Source organism: Rhinopithecus roxellana, chromosome 10, assembly GCF_007565055.1.
Source record: "Rhinopithecus roxellana isolate Shanxi Qingling chromosome 10, ASM756505v1, whole genome shotgun sequence".
NCBI lineage: Eukaryota > Metazoa > Chordata > Mammalia > Primates > Cercopithecidae > Rhinopithecus > Rhinopithecus roxellana.
The window spans coordinates 82392682-82412461 of NC_044558.1; the positions used below are offsets into that span (position 1 = coordinate 82392682).

At 42.2% G+C, this 19780-nt stretch overlaps 1 protein-coding gene across 6 annotated transcripts in view; it reads left to right on the plus strand.

The window, feature by feature from the left end:
• MPHOSPH9 (M-phase phosphoprotein 9) overlaps positions 1–19780 on the plus strand; it is an 85181-nt gene that overhangs the window by 55810 nt on the left and 9591 nt on the right. For 5 of the 6 annotated variants that reach the window (XM_030939054.1, XM_030939051.1, XM_030939052.1 and 2 more), the window contains 9 exons: positions 376–440; positions 3587–3688; positions 13738–13872; positions 15050–15225; positions 16407–16547; positions 17379–17499; positions 18296–18399; positions 19122–19369; positions 19655–19723. In XM_030939054.1, coding sequence (XP_030794914.1) covers positions 376–440; positions 3587–3688; positions 13738–13872; positions 15050–15225; positions 16407–16547; positions 17379–17499; positions 18296–18399; positions 19122–19369; positions 19655–19723 — 1161 coding nt within the window. The remainder of the gene's footprint in view (positions 1–375; positions 441–3586; positions 3689–13737; positions 13873–15049; positions 15226–16406; positions 16548–17378; positions 17500–18295; positions 18400–19121; positions 19370–19654; positions 19724–19780) is intronic. The other variant, XM_030939055.1, reaches the window with a different exon arrangement.

Genomic DNA, 19780 nt, shown 5'->3' on the forward strand with positions numbered 1-19780 from the left:
TTGGCAGTCAAACCGTTCTGAGGGTTCAGGAGCAGATCCCATGATATCTAATCTCATTGAAAATATTTGTTTTACCATCCTTCTGAGGTTTTAGTCAAGTTATTTTAACACTGGTTTGTTTCTAATTAAGCAAAGTATAATGGGCTGTATCTGTTACCCATGGAACTTACACAGAGTGACTTGTATAGGCCGGTGCTTTCCTCTCATTTGTTTTCCTTGAACTGTTGGTCCTGGCTGTATGGTTTATGCCCTACTTGCTGAGTATGGTTTGTAGCTAGTCGGTTTAGCCTTAGATTCATTTTCTTTTATGCATTTTAAAATGATACATCTGAATATTTGTCTTCAGTTATCTGAATTTCTCCTTTATTTCCATAGGATGCATTAAATACAACTGAGAACAAATTGCTTGATGCATATACTCAGATTTCTGATTTGAAAAGGTAAAATGTATTATCTTACTAATGTACACATACCTCAGTTGTTCTTTTATGTGTCTGTATTGAACATGATGAGAAGGAATTTTTTCTTGAGGATTCTTAAGCAGTTTGAGAACTAGTTTTATCTTAATTTTCCCTTGACATGGAAATACATTTCATTTTAGCCAAACAAGATTTCTTCTTTCTCTGTCTTTTTTTTTTTTTTTTTTTTTTTTAAGAGACAGGGTCTCAATATGTTGCCTAGGTTGACTGTGAATTCCTGGGCTCAAGCAATCTTCCTGCCTCAGCTTCCTGAATAGTTGGGACTACAGGTGCTCATCATCATGCCTGGCTGATTTTTTTTTTTTGTTGTCGTTGATACAGAGTCTTACTCTGTCACTCAGGCTGGAGTGCAGTGGCACAATCTCAGCTCACTGCAACCTCCTCCTCTTGGGTTCAAGCAATTCTCCTGCCTCAGCCTCCTGAGTAGCTGGGACTATAGGAGTGCGCCACCACACCCAGATAATTTTTTGTATTTTTGATAGAGACAGGGTTTCGCCATATTGGCCAGGCTGGTCTTGAACTCCTGACCTCAAGTAATCCGCCTGCCTCGGCTTGCCAGACGGCTGGGATTATAGGCGTAAGCCATGGAGCCTAGCAAGCCTGGCTGATATTTTAAAACTTTTTTTAGAAGTAGGGTTTTGCTATGTTGCCCTGGCTGGTCTCAATCTCTCGGCCTCAAGTGATCCTCTCGCCTCATCCACACAAAGTGCTGGGATTACAGGCATGCGCTGCTGCACCTGGTTTCAAACAAGATGGTTTAAGTGATTAAAAGGTATTGGTGGTTGTGCCTCAGAGGTGGATATTTTCCTAAACATTATGTATTTTTTTCAGCATAGGTTAAAATCCAAATGATATTTAACCACTGGAAAGAACTTTTAAGAAGCAGCCTAGTTCACGGAATTATGTTTGTGCTTCAAAAAGGAAACAACATTAACATCAAAATTATGGTCATCTACTTTCAGAAAGACCTGGTTGGAGACTGTATTAATGATCTGATTTGTTTAATTAGGTAGGGACAGAATCGTAAATGGTATCTATTGCAAATGATTAGAAATATCCGAACTGGGTTGGGTGCAGTGGCTCACGCCTGTAATCTCAGCACTTTGGGAGGCTGAGGTGGGAAGATTACCTGAGGTCGGGAGTTCAAGACCAGCCTGGCCAACATGGCAAAACCCTTTCTCTACTAAAAATACAAAAATTAGCTGGGCATGGTGGTGCACGCCTGTAATCCCTGCTACTCAGGAGGGTGAGGCAGGAGAATCGCTTGAACTCTGGAGACGGAGGTTGCAGTGAGCCAAGATCATGCCACTGCACTCCAGCCTGGGTGACAGAGCAAGACTGTCTCCCCCCTACTGCCCTCGCCCCCCAAAAAAATGAAAGATAGAAAAGAGAAATATTTAAACTGGTTCAAAAGCAAATTTTATGTTTGTATTTGGATATAAGTAATATCCCTTATTTAGAAATTCTACTGCAGTCTTAAGTTCTCATAGAGAAGAACAGAAATGCTGTCTAGGTTTCTCATCTGCCTCTCTTCTGTGATTCATTCAGTTCTAGTGATAACTTTCTTATCAGATTGGTATAAAACAGCCTTGTTAGAGCTATTATTTCTCAAACCTTCCTTGGATCAAAGTAGGTAAGAATTCGAGTTTGAAAGGTAAGATGAAGTCATACACAGAGCTTAAAAGAACAAGCCAGGCATGGCAGCGTGCACCTGTACTCCCAGCCACTTGGGAGACTGAGGCAAGAGCATCTCTTAAGCACAGGGGTTTGAGGCTGCAGCAAGCAATGATCATGCCAGTGCACTCCAGCCTGGGTGACAGAGTAAGACCTCATCTCTTAAAGGGGGGGAAGAAAGAACAGCATGAATGCCAGGATATCTTTAAAATAGTCCATTGGCCAGAGTAGTTATTTCCTGTTGGTAAACTTGAAAATAGGCTTTTATTTTGAACATGGCACAAATCAGGTGAAAGACCTGTAGGTTGTTTGCAATATTTTAGCCTTGGCCTCTTTTAAAAATTAGAAAGGGTTTTTTTTTTTTTAATTTTTTTTTTAAAGCTCTGTTTTTGGAAGTTAAGCCTGCTTCCTCGTTTGTGAAAGTGCTACCTATTGTATGCACGGTTATATACATATTAGGATTAAACACATTAGAATGCAGTTTATTTGACAATTTTATTTTTATTTATAAGTGTTATGTTTTGATCTGTAGTCAAATTTATGTAACTTGTGATATTAAGTCCATTTGTTCCTTTTTATTCAGTTGTATGGGAAATGTTCCTTTGTAGAGTTTTAATGTATTTGTTTTTCTGTTTTTCTATTTATAGTCACTGATTTTTGTTTAGCTTTTGTTTTATTTATTTATTTTTTGAGACAGAGTCTTGCTCTTTTGCCCAGGCTGGAGTGAAGTGGCGTGATAAGGGCTCCCTGCAACCTCCACCTCCTGGGTTCAAGCTGATTCTCCTGCCTTGGTCTCCCCAGTAACTGGGATTACAGGCGAATGCCACCACACCTGGCTGATTTTTGTGTTTTTAGTAGAGATGGGGTTTCACCGTGCTGGCCAGGCTGGTCTTGAACTCCTGACCTCAGATGATCCACCCACCTCAGCCTACCAAAGTGTTGGGATTACAGGCATGAGCCACCGCACCTGGCCTATTTAGCTTTTTAAATAATGGTGATGTTTTACTATGAAAAAGGTTTATGGACTTGCAACTCTTTTTTTTTTTGAGACAGTCTCACTCTGTTGCCAGGCTGGTGTGATCTTGGCTCACTGCAACCTCCACCTCCCGGGTTCAAGTGATTCTCCTGCTTCAGCCCCCCGAGTAGCTGGGACTACAGGTGTGCACCAGCACGCCCAGCTAATTTTTGTATTTTTAGTAGAGACAGGGTTTCACCACCTTGACCAGGATGGTCTCTATCTCTTGACCTTGTGATCCACCTGCGTCGGCCTCCCAAAGTGCTGGGATTACAGGGGTGAGCCACTGTTCCCGGCCATGGACTTGCAACTCTTTTACCACCCATTTTTTAGGAAGACCTGTTAAATAAACTGTGGTTGAGCTATATTTTAAATTTGTTGAAATGTACTTAATTTATTTTTATTGCTTTTGAATTAGAATGATTTCAAAACTTGAAGCTCAGGTCAAGCAAGTAGAACATGAAAATATGTTAAGCCTTCGTCACAATTCTAGAATTCATGTGAGACCCTCGCGTGCCAAGTAAGTTATTTCATTTACTCTCTGTAAGGCTAGAAATAGGTGCATGCTTTTATTAAGACGAGAAGCTCATCTGTCTAAATCATAAGAAAGTCAGGGTTAAATGTCATTACAGAACTTAGATGTGTTAATTACTGAACATTGTAAACCCTCTTATGTGGAGGCATTTGCTAAAATGAGGAAATATAGTAGGATCAAATTGGGATCCTTGGAATGTATTTTGTTCTTTGCCCAGCTGTGTGACCTTAGGCAAGTCACTTACCGTTTTTGGAATTCATTTTTATTATCTGTAAAAATAAGGACAAGAGGCTAGAACATCTCAAAAGGTCTTTTAGCCCTAAAATTTTAGACGTTTTATTCCCATGTTAATGGAAGGAACTATGAAGATCGATCTTCATTAGGTTATGTGGGTTTTCTTTCTAGTTTTTTAGTTCTTTCAGAATTAGCTTGGCTATAATCCCAGCATTGTCTTGGTGATACCCTTACAGAATACATTATTTATTTATTTATTTTTTTTGAGACGGAGTCTCGCTCTGTCGCCCAGACTGGAGTGCAGTGGCCGGATCTCAGCTCACTGCAAGCTCTGCCTCCCGGGTTTATGCCATTCTCCTGCCTCAGCCTCCTGAGTAGCTGGGACTACAGGTGCCCGCCACCTCGCCTGGCTAGTTTTTTGTATTTTTTAGTAGAGACGGGGTTTCACCATGTTAGCCAGGATGGTCTCGATCTCCTGACCTCGTGATCTGCCCGTCTCGACCTCCCAAAGTGCTGGGATTACAGGCTTGAGCCACCGCGCCCAGCTAGAATACATTATTTTTATATTAGAACTGGCTTTTATTATGATTTTGGTGTAAATGAAGAATATTAATAAGTAAATAATAACTTTATAATAACGTTTATCAGAAAAATGATTTTAAATTGTAATTTGTGACCCAAGTTGTAATTGTCAAATGAGGAGCTCTTCCTAGGGCTGGGCACAGTGGTTCATGTCTGTAATTCCAGCATTTTGGAAAGCCAAGGTGGGAGGATCGCTAGAGCCCAGGAGTTCCAGACCAGTCTGGACAACATGGCGAGAGACCATCTCTATAAAATAAAATAAATTTTAAGAAAAGCTTTTTCTAAGTCTTTGTTAATTAATTTTAGTAGAACATGGAAAATTCTTCTTCTTTTTTTTTTTTTAAAGAAAAGATGTAAGTAACAAATTGAACATTTGAGAGAGATAAAAGAGAGAGCTTCAGGTTGGGAGCCAGGGAAGACCTTTCTTTAGAGGAGGCTCATAAGCAGAGGAGTCACCTGTGCATAGAGTTGCTGGAGCAGGAGGTATGGGGTGAGGGATAGGCAGGGTGGGGTGTCTGGGAGGTGGCCCATGCAGAGAAATTGCCTTGCTAAGTCCTCAGGTAGGAAAGAGCTTAGCATGTTTGAAGAGCCTAAGGGAGGTTAGTGTGGCCTGAATATTTCCAGCAAGAGGCAAAATCGCCCTAGATGAAATCAGAGATTGAACATTTATAGCTTTCTAAGCCATGGTTAAGAGTTGGATCTTGCCCTAAGTCCACTGGGAAGCCTTTGAAGGTTTTTATGTGGTAAAATGATGTTATCTAATTGTTATTAAGGTACCTGTTATGAGAAGATGGAGTAGGAAAGAAGCAGGAGAAGTAGGAAAGAAGAAGGAGTAGGAATGGAAGCAGGAGACTAGTTAGGCTGGTGCAGTGCTAGGAGAGAGATGGTGTTAGCTGGGTGGTGGTCACAGAAATAGACAAAAGAGAATCTTCGGGAGAGATTCTAGAGGTAGGATCTATAGGATATGGTTGTGGATTGGATGGCAAGGTAAGAAAGGGAGGTGTTGGAATAATTCCTTGGTTTCTGTCTCAAACAACTAAAGATACCTAGTTCATATGTTGAACTTAGGGAAGAGATCAGAATTTCCATCTTGAATATTTTTCATATCGATTCCAAGTGGAAATCAAATAGGCAATTATAAATGAGTTTGGAGCTCAAAAATAAGGTTTTAGGATGGGGTGATAAATTTTGGAGTCGTGCTGGGCGTGGTGGCTCACGCCTGTAATCCCAGCACTTTGGGAGGCCGAGGCAGGCAGATCACGAGGTCAGGAGATCGAGACCATCCTGCCTAACATGGTGAAACCCTGTCTCTACTAAAAATACAAAAAATTAGCCAGGCATGGTGGCGGCCGCCTGTAGTCCCAGCCACTCGGGAGGCTGAGGCAGGAGAATGGTGTGAACCCGGGAGGCGAAGCTTACAGTGAGCCGAGATCACGCCACTGCACTCTAGCCTGGGTGACAGAGTGAGACTCCATCTCAAAAAAAAAAAGAAAAAAAAAAAAATTGGAGTCATCTCTTTCTAGATGGTGCCTAAAGTTGTAGAATGGATGCCAACTGAGTATGTTTAGTGAGAAGCAGGCCTGGGGCAAGAACTGTGACACTGGTGTTGGATAGAGAGAGCTGGCAAAGGAACCCGAGAAAGCGCTGCCAAAAAGCTACAGGAAAACAAGCAGCTACCGGTATGGAGTGCAAAACCCAACCTGTGTTTTCCCCGTGCTCTCACACCAGCACAACAATAGACTCAGAAGACTTTTGTGACCCAGAATGTGTGGTATTTCTCCTCACCAGCAAGCGAGCAATCAGTTCTTCTTGGGACCCAGCTGGGTGGCCTCCCATTCATCTCTGATACTATCCACCCAGAGATAGGGTCAGATCCCATAAGCTGAGGGCTCAGTCCCAAAGACTACCCCGTTTCAGACGCCATTTGCAAGTCCAGGCCTCCAGAATGTCTAACCAACTGGCTTCAAGTTGAGGTTCCCATAACCCTCTCTTTGGGTTTGATTAATTTGCCAGAGTGGCTCCTATAACTCAGAGAAACATGTTTACCAATTTATTACAGATGATATTTTAAAGGATACAAAAAAACAGCCAATTGAAGAGATACAGAGTAAGGTCTGGAAGGATCTCCAGCACAGGAGTTTCTTTCCCTATAGAGATGGGGTGTGCCACGCCCCCCAGCGCGTGGATGAGCTTTTGTTCAGCTCTCCAGAAGCTCTGGAGCCCTGTCTTCTTGGGCATTTTATGGAGGCTTCATTGGATAGGCCTGATTGAAGCTCGGACAGCTGTGTTGAAATGTGATTGGACAGAAAGGATGTGATCTAAACCTAGCAAGACCTGTCTGTTCAGATCCTTCTTGGCCTCTTTGTGCAGCATTCCTTCCTCCAGAGGATAAAGTAGGACCCTCTCTGATTTGAATGAGAGTCTTATGACCCATAATCAGATTAGAGTCCTACCATGGTAAGGTAAAAGGAAGACAGGAGAAGGTTAGAGATTTTGTTGACTGCAACAAGGGATATGGAAGTTAAGAGCCAGGAATTATGGATGAAAACTGATGTATAATATATGTCATAATCTCACATTGCTGTTTGAGAGATCAAGGTGAAGACTGCAAGGTCTTTGCAAGCTGGAGGCTAATGCTTAGTGAACAGTTTGGATAGAGTGATTATCAGTAGAAGCCCATTCAGAGTGTACTCAAGAGTGAATGCAGGCCGGGCGCGGTGGCTCAAGCCTGTAATCCCAGCACTTTGGGAGGCCGAGACAGGCGGATCACGAGGTCAGGAGATCGAGACCATCCTGGCTAATACGGTGAAACCCCGTCTCTACTAAAAAATACAAAAAACTAGCCGGGCGACGAGGCGGGCGCCTGTAGTCCCAGCTACTCGGGAGGCTGAGACAGGAGAATGGCGTGAACCCGGGAGGCGGAGCTTGCAGTGAGCTGAGAGCCGGCCACTGCACTCCAGCCTGGGAGGCAGAGCAAGACTCCGTCTCAAAAAAAAAAAAGAGTGAATGCAGGCTGGGCGTGGTGGTTCACACCTGTAATCCCAGAACTTTGGGAGGCTGAGGTGGGTGGATCACCTGAGGTCAGGAGTTCGAGACCAGCCTGGCCAACATGGCAAAACCTCATCTCTACTAACAATACAAAAATTATCTGGGTGTGGTGGCACGCACCCATAGTCCCAGCTACTCAAGAGGCTGAGGCAGGAGAATCGCTTGAACCTGGGAGGCGGAGATTCCAGTGAGCCAAGATTGCACCACTGCATTCCAGCCTGGGTGAGAAAGTGAGACTCTGTCCCAAAAAAAAAAAAAAAAAAAAAAGAAAACTGTTCAAATGTTGGTGTCCACAAATAAAATTTCTATGGAATGCAAGCTTATTCACTTACATATCATCTTCGGCTGCTTTTGTGCAACAGCAAAATGAAGTAGTTGCAACAGACACTGGCCCATAAAACCTCAAGTGTTTACTATCTGGCCCTTTACAGAGAGAATTTGCTGATCCTTAGCTAGACGGTCAACATGGATTAATCTTAAGGACATAATATAGAACAACAAAAAATGAGTTGCAGAAGAAATAGGATACTATTTATATTGACTTTAGCATGTGAAGCAATTTTGTATTTCTTTTTTTTTTTTTTTTTTTTTTTTTTTTTTTGAGACGGAGTCTCGCTCTGTCGCCCAGGCTGGAGTGCAGTGGCCGGATCTCAGCTCACTGCAAGCTCCGCCTCCCGGGTTTACGCCATTCTCCTGCCTCAGCCTCCCGAGTAGCTGGGACTACAGGCACCAGCCACCTCGCCCGGCTAGCTTTTTGTATTTTTTAGTAGAGACGGGGTTTCACCGTGTTAGCCAGGATGGTCTCGAACTCCTGACCTCGTGATCCGCCCGTCTCGGCCTCCCAAAGTACTGGGATTACAGGCTTGAGCCACCGCGCCCGGCCAATTTTGTATTTCTTATGGGTTCATGCAAACGTAGTAAAAGTATGAAAACTTGCATGGGAATGCTGAACACAAATTTAGAATAAATGTTTGCTTTTGGGAGGGAAAGAATGAGATTAGAGAGGTGCACAGGGGCTTTAGTTGTCTTTATAGTGTTCTACTCTTAATTTAAAGAATATATAACCAAGATTTTATAAAGCTGGATGGTTGGTGCATGAGTATTACCTGTATGTCTATATGTGCTTGAGATATTATATATATATACACACACACATATATATGTGTGTGTATATATATGTGTGTGTATATATGTGTATATATATAAATTTTCTTTTTTTTTTTTTTTTGAGATGGAGTCTTGCTCTGTCACCCAGGCTGGAGTGCAGTGGCACAATCTCGGCTCCCCATAACCTCTGCTTCCCATGTTCAAGCGATTCTCCTGCCTCAGCCTCCTGAGTAACTGGGATTACAGGTGCCCGCTACCATGTCCAGTTAATTTTTATATTTTTAGTAGAGATGGGTTTTGCCATGTCGGCCAGGCTGGTCTCAAACTCCTGACCTCAAGTGATCTGCCTACCTCAGCCTCCCAAAGTACTGGGATTATAGGCATGAGCCACAGTTCCTGGCTGATATTTTATTTTATTTTTGAGACAAAGTCTCGCTCTGTCGCCCAGGCTGGAGTGCAATGGCACAGTCTTAGCTCACTGCAACCTTTGCCTCCCGAGTTCAAACGATTCTCCCACCTCAGCCTCCCGAGTAGCTGAGACTACAGGCATGCGCCACCATGCCCGCTAAATTTTCTATTTTTAGTAGAGATGGGGTTTTACCTTGTTGGCCAGGCTGGTCTCGAACTCCTGACCTTAAGTGATCCGCCTGCCTCGGCTTCCCAAAGTGCTGGGATTACAGATGTGAGTCACTGTACCTGGCTCTGGCTGATATATTTTTAAAGTGAACAGGAACGAATAAAGGAAAAGTATCCAGAAGATGAAAGAACTCTTTTTTTTTTTTTTTGAGACGGAGTCTTGCTCTGTCGCCCAGGCTGGAGTGCAGTGGCTGGATCTCGGCTCACTGCAAGCTCCGCCTCCCGGGTTTACGCCATTCTCCTGCCTCAGCCTCCCAAGTAGCTGGGACTGCAGGCGCCCGCCACCTCGCCCGGCTAGTTTTTTTGTATTTTTTAGTAGAGACGGGGTTTCACCGTGTTAGCCAGGATGGTCTCAATCTCCTGACCTCGTGATCCGCCCGTCTCGGCCTCCCAAAGTGCTGGGATTACAGGCTTGAGCCACCATGCCCAGCCTTGAAAGAACTTACAAATCAATAAGAAAAGGATAACTTTCTCAACAAAAAATGGTAAAAGAATATAACAAGCAGTTCATAGAACCGTGATGACTAATAAAAATGAGAACATGTTAATTGTCATGAAAATTCACATTAAAACAATAAGATACAATTCACACCATCGGACAGGTCAGACTTAAAATTGGATCACTTTAACGTTTGGCAAAAGATATGGAGAAACAGGAACTCTCAAAGTAATGAATGACAGTTGATACATCTTGTCTAGAGAGTGATTTGGCAACATCCAGAGAGGTTGAAGATGTGCACGCCCCAAATCCCACAGTTCCATGTTAAGATGTTTGCCTTAGAGGAATTTTCACACGTGTTAATTTTAGCATTGTCGAAAGGCTGCATATTAAAAACCACATTTCCACCGCAGGGAGAAAGGACAAATATATTCATACTCTTGGTAAATGATTAAAATGAATAGAGCTTACATGTACTAACACAGATAAATTTCAAGCATAACATTGAACAGAGAAAGCATTAAAGGCCAGGTGTGGTGGCTCACGCCTGTAATTTCAGTATTTTGGGAGGCCACGGTGGGGAAATCGCTTGAGCCCAGGAGTTTGAGACCAGCCTGGGCAACATGGCAAAACCCCATCTCTACAAAAAACACAAAAAGTTAGTGGTCGGACGCGGTGGCTCACGCCTGTAATCCCAGCACTTTGGTAGGCTGAGGCAGGTGGATCATGACGTCAGGAGTTTGAGATCAGCCTTACCAACATGGTGAAACCCCGTCTCTACTAAAAATACAAAAAAATTAGCCGGGTGTGGTGGCATGCACCTGTAATCCCAGCTACTCGCAGGGCTGAGGCAGAATTGCTTGAACCTGGGAGGCAGAGGTTGCAGTGAGCCAACATCGAGCCACTGCACTCTAGCCTGGGCGACAGAGCGAGACTCTGTCTTGAAAAAAAAAAAGCTGCGTGTGGTGGTTGGTGGTTCCAGCTGCTTGGGAGGCTGAGGTGGGAGAATCGCTTGAGCCTGAGGGTCGAGGCTGTACTGAGCCATGATCATGCCACTATACTTCAGCCTGGGGGACAGGGTAAAACCCTGTCTCAAAAAAACCAAAAGACATTTAAAAATGTTTATTAATACATATGCCTTCTGTATAATTAAAAAAAATACAACTATATACATAAAACTTGGTCTTCTAATTAAATACAAATTTGGCAAGATTGGGCTAGTCACTGTGGCTCACTCCTGTAATCCCAGAACTTTGGGAGGCTGAGGTGGGCAGATCACTTGAGGTCAGGAGTTTGGCCAACATGATGAAACCCCATCACTACTAAAAATACAAAACTTAGCTGGGCACAGTGGCGGGCCCCTATAATCCCAGCTACTCTGGAGGCTGAGGCAGGAGCATGGCTTGAACCCGGCAGGCAGAGGTTGCAGGGAGCTGAGATCACACCACTGCACTCCAGCCTGGGTGATAGAGCAAGACTCCGTCTCAAGAAAAAAAAAATTAGTAAGATCTTAGCGTTTATTAAAACTGAGAATGGGTGAGTAGATGCTTGTTACTGTGTTCTTTGTAGTTTTCCAAGAATGTTTGAAATAGCTTTTTTTTTTTTTTTTTTTAGATGGAGTCTCGCTCTGTCGCCCAGGCTGGAGTGCAGTGGTGCGATCTTGGCTCACTGCAAACTCCACCTCCTGGGTTCACGCCATTTTCCTGCCTCAGCCTCCCGAGTAGCTGGGACTACAGGCGCCCGCCACCACGCCCAGCTAAGTTTTTTTTTGTATTTTTAGTAGAGATGGGGTTTCACTGTGTTAGCCAGGATGTTAGCCAGGATGGTCTCGATCTCTTGACCTTGTGATCTGCCCACCTTGACCTCCCAAAGTGCTAGGATTACAGGCATGAGCCAACGCGCCCGGCCCTGAAATAGTTCTTAATTTAAAAACTGGGCCGGGCGTGTAATCCCAGCACTTTGGGAGGCCGAGGTGGGCGGATCACGAGGTCAGGAGATTGAGACCATCCTGGCTAACATGGTGAAACCCTGTCTCTACTAAAAATACAAAAAATTAGCTGGGCATGGTGGCGGGCGCCTATAGTCCCAGCTACTCGGGAGGCTGAAGCAGGAGAATGGCGTGAACCCGGGAGGCGGAGCTTGCAGTGAGCCAAGATCACGCCACTGCACTCCAGCCTGGGTGACAGAGCGAGACTCCGTCTCAAAAAAAAAAAAAAAAGGGTTGGGGGGAAGAGTAACTGAAGTTGAAGTAAATGTAGATAAAAGAGACAGCTCTAAAATGTTTGGTTGTGAAAGGGGACAGAGAGAAGACAAGCGTTGTTTCATGGTTTCTGGTGTTTCTTTGCAGTTTGACTCAAAAGTTTCACCTGTCAACAAAGGTGGGATGGGAGGTTTGAAGAGGGTGGAAAGGGTATGAGATAGTCATGTTTGGAGAACTGAAGCTTGTTGGTTACAGAAAGTCATGTTGCCAGGCGGTTTGGGGTGTCCGCCTGAGGTGTTGATGAGTCTGCCCAGCTGGTGGCTTTTTTGCAGCAAAGCTCAGTGGTAGTTTAGACCCTGACACACAGCCTTTGTAGTCAGCCAGTCCTCAGATTTTGCTGCCAGTCAGGTGTGGCGAAAGGTGAGCGAGAAAGTATGAGTGTGGACTCCAGTGTAGATCAAGAGGACCTAGTCAGGCTAGGAGGGGTTGATAAACGGAAAGTGGAGAGGCCAAGGATCGTAGGTCACCCTGCTGATGCTTGAGGGCTGGAGGCAGAATAGGGGCGGAGTCTTTGGAGTATTGGTTTCTTAAGGGGAGTGTGTTCTCTGGTTATAACAAAAGCCAGCAAGTACCCTCTGAGGTTGCTAGCTGAGGAGTAGAGGGTCACCTCACTGGAGAGAGCGGTCAGGAAGTTGCCTAGTATGAGAACAGGAATAGGTGTGGAGAAAACAAGGCAGGCTCCAAAGTCTGGGGAATGACTGGGGGTTAACAGGATGGTGGGAACCTCAGATGACCTGGGAGAGCAATAGTCTAGAACTGCACTGTTCAGTACAGTCCTGCCAACAGCCACTATTACTATTTAAATCAATCATGTCAAGCTAAAAGGAGCAACAGAGACTGACTTTCCAAAGAAATTTATTTGGAAATGTTGGGGGTTTGCAATCTGAAGTACGCATGCTGTGGTGAACCATAAGCATGTCCAAAGGGGTTGGGACACAGGAAACTTTAAAAGACAAAGGGCAGTCCACAGTCCACTAAGCTATTTTAAAACCAAGACCACTGGTTACAGGAGCATGTTGTGGGCATTAGCATTAGCTCAATGGTGGAGACATCCCTTGTTAGGGATGTTTCCTTGTACAAACAGCTTATTATCTGGAATACTGTGGTTCTGAGGAATTCAGAATAGTTCCCATAATCAGCATCTGTGTGCGAGGGCTGCTCCTTTGTGCCTCCCAGCTCCATTTTGTGGGAGTTTGACTTTAGTGACTCCATTTTGATACTGAAAACTTCCTTTATTAAAATTAAGATATTATAATTGGTTCTTCAGTCTCACCAGCCACATTTCAGGAGTTCAGTAGTGACACCTGACTTGTGACTGCTGCATTGGACACTGCAGATAGCGTTTCTGGTTTTGCAGAAGACTCTGTTGGACAGTGCTGGTCTGAAGGGAACAAGAAGGGCAGCCCTGCTTCATTCAACGCCTTACCTTCAACTACAGTAGGGGCACAGAGCGTAAAGGGTGTGAAATGCCTGAGAGACAGTGAGGGGAATGTTCAGAGCCACAAGTACCTGAATCTTGACTGAGATTCAGGAGTAACAGAAACCTAGAACAGTTAAGTTGAATCATAAAACTGTAAAATAAATTGTATCTAAAATATAGATTGTTACATGTGGTTTTAAAATTACTGTACAAATGTGTAAATACTGTTTGAGAGCAGATTGTTTTATACGCACATGCAGTCTGAATTGAAGTGCAGACCTTTATGATGCCTGTTTTCATTCTAATAGCACACTAGCAACTTCAGACGTCAGCAGGCGGAAGTGGCTGATTCCAGGTGCAGAGTATTCCATCTTTACTGGCCAGCCTCTGGACACCCAGGACAGTAACGTGGATAACCAGCTGGAGGAGACCTGTAGCACTGGGTGTGATAACTTTGCTAAAGATTCTATTTAGGGATGTTATGTTTTCTTAGAGATTTCAATTGCTTTTAAATGTTCAGGAAGCCATCTCTTTGGTTGTTTAATGTCTTAATTTTGAGAAGGTGACTTTTATTTTACTTTGAAAGGCTACTACTTTTAGAATATTTTACTTCCATGAGCTCTGCTGAGCTTCCCCACCTGTGCTCAGTGGCACAGTATGGGTTTGTGATTAGGATAGGATGTCAATCCTCGGGCCAGATACGGTGGCTCACACCTGTAATCCCAACACTTTGGGAGGGCAACGTGGAGGATCGCTTGAGCCTAGGAGTTCGAGACCAGCCTGGGCAGCATGACAAAATCCCACCTCTACAAAAAATAAATGTATTAGCTGGGCGTGGTGACATGCGCCTGTAGTTTTAGCTACTTGGGAGGCTGAGGTGGGAGGATTACCTGAGCCTGGGGAGCTCAAGGCTACAGTGAGCTATGATTGTGCCACTGCACTCCAGCCTGGGTGACAGAGTGAGGCCTTGTCTAAAAACAAACAAAAGATGTAGATCCTCTCCTGCTTCAGATAGCTCTGGCCAGCCTGAGCCCCGAGCCTGCCTGAGCAGCCTCAGCTGCTTACTCCAGGGTACTGTGCAGATGCTGTTCCTCTAAGTGTAGGATGTTAGAAGGATGGGAAAGCACTGTATGCAGGTTTAATTTATTTGCATTGCAAAGCATGCTCATTGTGGAGTATAATTGTCAACTCTGTTATTCCCCTAACAACACCAGTAAAGTGTGTGTTTTAGCTTAGACTGTTGTAACAAGTTACCACAGACTGGGTGGCATAAACAACACACATTTCTCTCTTTACCTCTGAAGGCTGGAAGTACAAGATCAGGGTGCTGAGTGTTTGGTGAGGGCCCTCTTCCTGGTTATGTCCTCACGTGGCCTTTCCTTGGTGTGTGTGCACAAAGAGAGCGCTCCTGCCTTTTTCCCTTTTTCATAAGGGCATTAATCCCATCATGGGAGCTTCATCTTCATGACCTCACCCAATCCTAATTACCTCGTAAAGGCCCCACCTCCAGATACTATCACATTGAAGATTAGGGCTTCAACGTGTATGTTTGGTGTGGGGGTGGAGGGCAAGACACAGACGTTCAGTCCATAGCACTATGTCTTAAAATTATTGTTTAAGGCACCATTCACCTCTGGAAAAGGATTCTTCACCTGGAAGTTCATCAACAAGCTTGTTGATAAAAAAGCAAAGAGAGACTTCAGACACACCGATCATGAGAGCTTTACAAGAACTTGATGAAGGAAAAATATTTAAAAATTGGGGGACACAGACAGAGAAAGAGGACACCTCCAATAGTGAGTATTTCCTGATTTGAGTATTTCCTTGTTGAGATAGATAGGATATAGATATCTTTCCCCATTTATATTACCTTCGTTAAAATTAAAATCTTTAGGTAATGAAATTAGAAGTTTTAACTCTGTAAACTTGCTATTTTACTGCTACTTCAGCCCCATTTCATAGAGAATTGAATGTCCTAGTTAATAATTTATCACAGTTCTGGCGTAACATGTACCTTCAAAGCCAATTGCATCTTACATTCTGATTATGAAAAAGGTTTACATGGCATTTTTTTTTTTTTTTTTTGAGACAGAGTCTCGCTCTTTTGCCCAGGCTGGAGTGCAGTGTGCAATCTCGGCTCACTGCAACCTCCACCTCCTGCATTCAACTGATCCTCCTGCCTCAGCCTCTCAAGTACCTAGAATTACAGGTGCCCTCCACCACCCTTGGCTAATTTAATATTTTTAATAGAGATGGAGTTTCACCATGTTGGCCAGGTTGGTCTCAAACTCCTGGCTTCAAGTGGTCCACCCGCCTTGGCCTCCCAAAGTGTTGTGATTACAGGCTTGAACCACTTTTCCTGGCCTTACATGGTATTCCTAAGGATATTTGAAAAATTCCTGTCAGTCTGTCTTACTTGCACACATCAGAAAGCTGTGATAGGCATTTGGTATTCATGAAGTGAGATACAACATTTCCTCTTCTTTCTTGGTTACTGAGCATCTGTAGATAAGGCAAGCAGTGTCTTTAATACTGTGTTTCTTCACAGGTCCAGGTCACCAATATGTTTCTCTCCTTTTCCTCTATGTTTGCTTGCTCAGACCCCTTAGTCATCCTGCCAGTGTCTTTGGGGTTACATCTCCCAAGCAGTGTCTCTTAGTAAATAAATTAATAACCTGCTTTCTAAAAATAACCCTCTTGAAAATCACCTTGAATGCCGATTGTAAACAGGGAACCAGAATGAATTCATTATAAACTCCCATATTTTTCTTCATCGAACATTTTTTGTCATTATAATGCGGTGCATTTGCAAATAGTAATTATAACCTAGCTAGTGAGAATAAATGCTTTGAACAGAACCTAAGCTGTGTGGCTTGGTGTGTAACCATGTGTAACCACCTGTTAATAAAGGTAGATAACTGAAGCTGAGGCTTGTTTTGATTTGTTTTTTGTTTTGCTTTTTTTTGGTCTGCTGTAGTAAATCCTCGGCAAACTGAAACTTCGGTTAATGCAAGTCGTTCTCCAGAAAAGTGTGCCCAACAGAGACAAAAGAGACTTAATTCAGCCTCACAGAGATCATCATCTTTACCACCTTCAAGTCGTAAATCAAGTACTCCAAGTAAGAATTAGATGTGTACATACATCTCTTGGGTTCAAAAGCGTGACTTCTGAGCTGTGCCCACTGCTTACCCATTTCCGAGGATACTAGGTGTATCCTCAGCACCTAGTAGAGTACTCTGGGCAGAGGACCCCTAAATAAGATCTTGTTCATAAATAAAATTGATCACACAGATACTACAAATGTAAATGAAGAAATCTGTTTATTAAAGTGAGTTTTTTTATTGTGCCCAGTAAATTGTTTACAACTAATACTAATAATTTATTGTGTCCACTAAATTGTTTGCAACTAATACTTAAAAATACTGCAGAATTTTTAAGATCGTAGATAACTATCCAGATAATTCAATCAAATTAATCCAAGCTAGTCTGCAAATATACTTCTTATGTATTTGTTCTCAAGTACTCAGCATTAGTCACCACTTTTCTTTAGCCAGTTCATTACAGGTTTGGTTTTAAAGTTGGAGCATTGAATTTCTGTCCTGAATTTCCATTTTCACGCCAGCTGAGGAGATTCTTCTTACTGTGTTATAGGAATGTTCAGTAGTGTGCTGCTGTTCCCATCTTATTTCCAGTCGACTTCTAAAATCCTGAAAAACCAGTTTTGAGTCAGAGTGCTGAAAGTACTGTCTGATATACTACAGTGTTACAGTGGTTACCTCTTGGTATTAGGATTATGAGTGGTTTTATTTTTTTGTACACTCTTATTTCTCTTTCAAAGTTTTACGTTGAAATTATATTCCTTTCAAAATTAGAAAAAAATACTGAAAAAGAAACTTATGCTGATATATATAGAAGGAAAAAAATATTTCCTCTTCATTTTCTTCTATAGCAAAAAGAGAGATTATGCTAACACCAGTGACTGTGGCTTATAGTCCAAAGCGATCCCCTAAAGAAAACTTGTCCCCAGGATTTAGTCATCTGCTTAGCAAAAATGAGAGCAGTCCAATTCGGTAAGTTCTCTAAAATTGTAAAATAAAGTTTACTATATTAGTGATTTTTTCCCAAATGTTGACTTATGTCTCTAGCTATCACTAATTTTTCAGTTGCCAGTGGGAACTCTGTGGATTTCATTTAAACCTTAAGTGAATGTCATACTACAACTAAAGTACTGCAGTACAATGAACACAGTTTTTAACTGTAAACTTGCTATTGCTAGATTTTAAATATCACCTCAGCACCCCTTTCAGCTTTTGTATGTAGAATGATAGGTAGTTCTTTGTTTTCCTGAAAAGGTTTATGATACAGGAAAACTTTTGGGCCATTTGTACAAGAAAGTGGGCTTTACTGGTATGGCCCTGGCACCAAATGCATGTTTACTTATGCTGCTGAGAATTTGTCCCCTCCGAAGTGTGGGCAGCTGTGTGTGCTGTTGATGGGGAGGGATGTTGCTTCTTGGTTCTAGACCCAACTCTGTCAGGCTCTTGCAGAGATGAGTTAAGCACATTGAACCTCAGTTTCCTCTTCTATAAAACGGGGATAATAATAACTACCCTGCTTATTTCATAAGGTTTTTATAAAGATCAAATGACATAATGTATGGGTAAGTGTTTTAAGTCTTTAGTATGTAAATACAATTTTGTTAGAAAATAGAAATTAAATTTCAGTTTTAGACAATTATATAACCAGCTTTCTTTTAAGAAAATACATAAATATGTGAGTTAGCTGGATGCCAGCTCATCTTTGTAGTGGAGATAGGGACAATCAGTTAACATTTTTTTCTCACAAGTAACTTGCTTCATTCAATAGATTTGATATACTTTTGGATGATTTAGATACTGTTCCTGTGTCTACATTACAACGTACCAATCCAAGAAAGCAACTCCAGTTTCTTCCTCTAGATGACTCGGAAGGTATCTTTTCCTAAAAAATATTAGTTATGGTTTTAGTCATTCATTTTTTGAGATTCTGGTATCTCTCAATGTTCTAAATATTATAATATCCTGCACTTAAATATTTTCCTACTCAAGGGCCTCTGAAACTAAGCACTCATGATGCTACGTGTTGTTATGTCAATGTTGTTATCCTCATTGAAAAGTTGGGAAACTGAGGTACAGGGAATGTTGATGTTTAACTACCAGGGCCACACTATTCAGTTATTCTCTTTATTTTTATTCTCTATATGCAACTTAGGCTTTGGGTAACTTTTTTTTCTCATTTATATTCTAAATTTGGAATACAGCTATAAGACAATGTATGTGAAGTCACTTGGGTAGGCCCTCAAAACGTTAACTGTTTAGTGTTGGTGTATGTCCACTAAATGTAATGTATTATTTAGTTTTTAAACTTTTTTTTGCTTTAAGTTTACTTAAAATTCATTTATGTTTATATGAAGTTTGCTTAAGTTCATTAAGGGAAGTTGCAAAGATTGTCAAACAGAGGGCAAAACTTTCAGAATTCTTTGGAGAAAAAAGCACTGAGTAAATATGATTGATTATTGTATCTCTTTTCATTACTTTTTTGGGCCATATAGCAGCTATATCCAGAAAGTGAAATTGGGCAACATATTTAATATATATGCAACCTACACAAAAAATTGGTAAGAAATATAAGCAATTTCTCTCCTCTCTGACAGAAAAAACGTATTCTGAGAAAGCCACCGATAACCATGTTAATCATAGCTCTTGCCCTGAACCGGTGCCAAATGGAGTGAAGAAAGTATCTGTGAGAACAGCCTGGGAGAAGAATAAATCAGTTAGCTATGAACAGTGTAAGCCGGTTTCAGTCACTCCACAGGGGAATGATTTTGAATATACAGCAAAAATTAGGACCCTAGCTGAAACAGAACGATTTTTTGATGAACTTACAAAAGAAAAGGACCAGGTAAAAACAAAAAAAAATTTTAAAAATTGTTTTCTGAACTTAATGTTTATGTCTAAGGAGAAGGGAATTACTGAATCAAACTGTCTCAGGAAATGACAACAGGATAACATACCAGAGCTGTGCTAGCAACGGATTTGAGCCATGTGGTCGCTACTAATTGACAGAGGGAAATTAAGTTGAGATGAAATGGATAAGGAAATACTAAGCCAAAATCTTTTCTTTCCATTCTGTGTGATAAACTTCCCTGCCAGTAATTTAAACATTTTTTTTTTCGTGTGTTAACAGATTGAGGCAGCACTAAGCAGGATGCCTTCTCCTGGAGGACGAATCACTTTACAGACAAGATTAAATCAGGTGAAATGTCTTAGCTTGAATCTACTTTAGAGGCTTGATGCCAGTCAGTGTTCCATT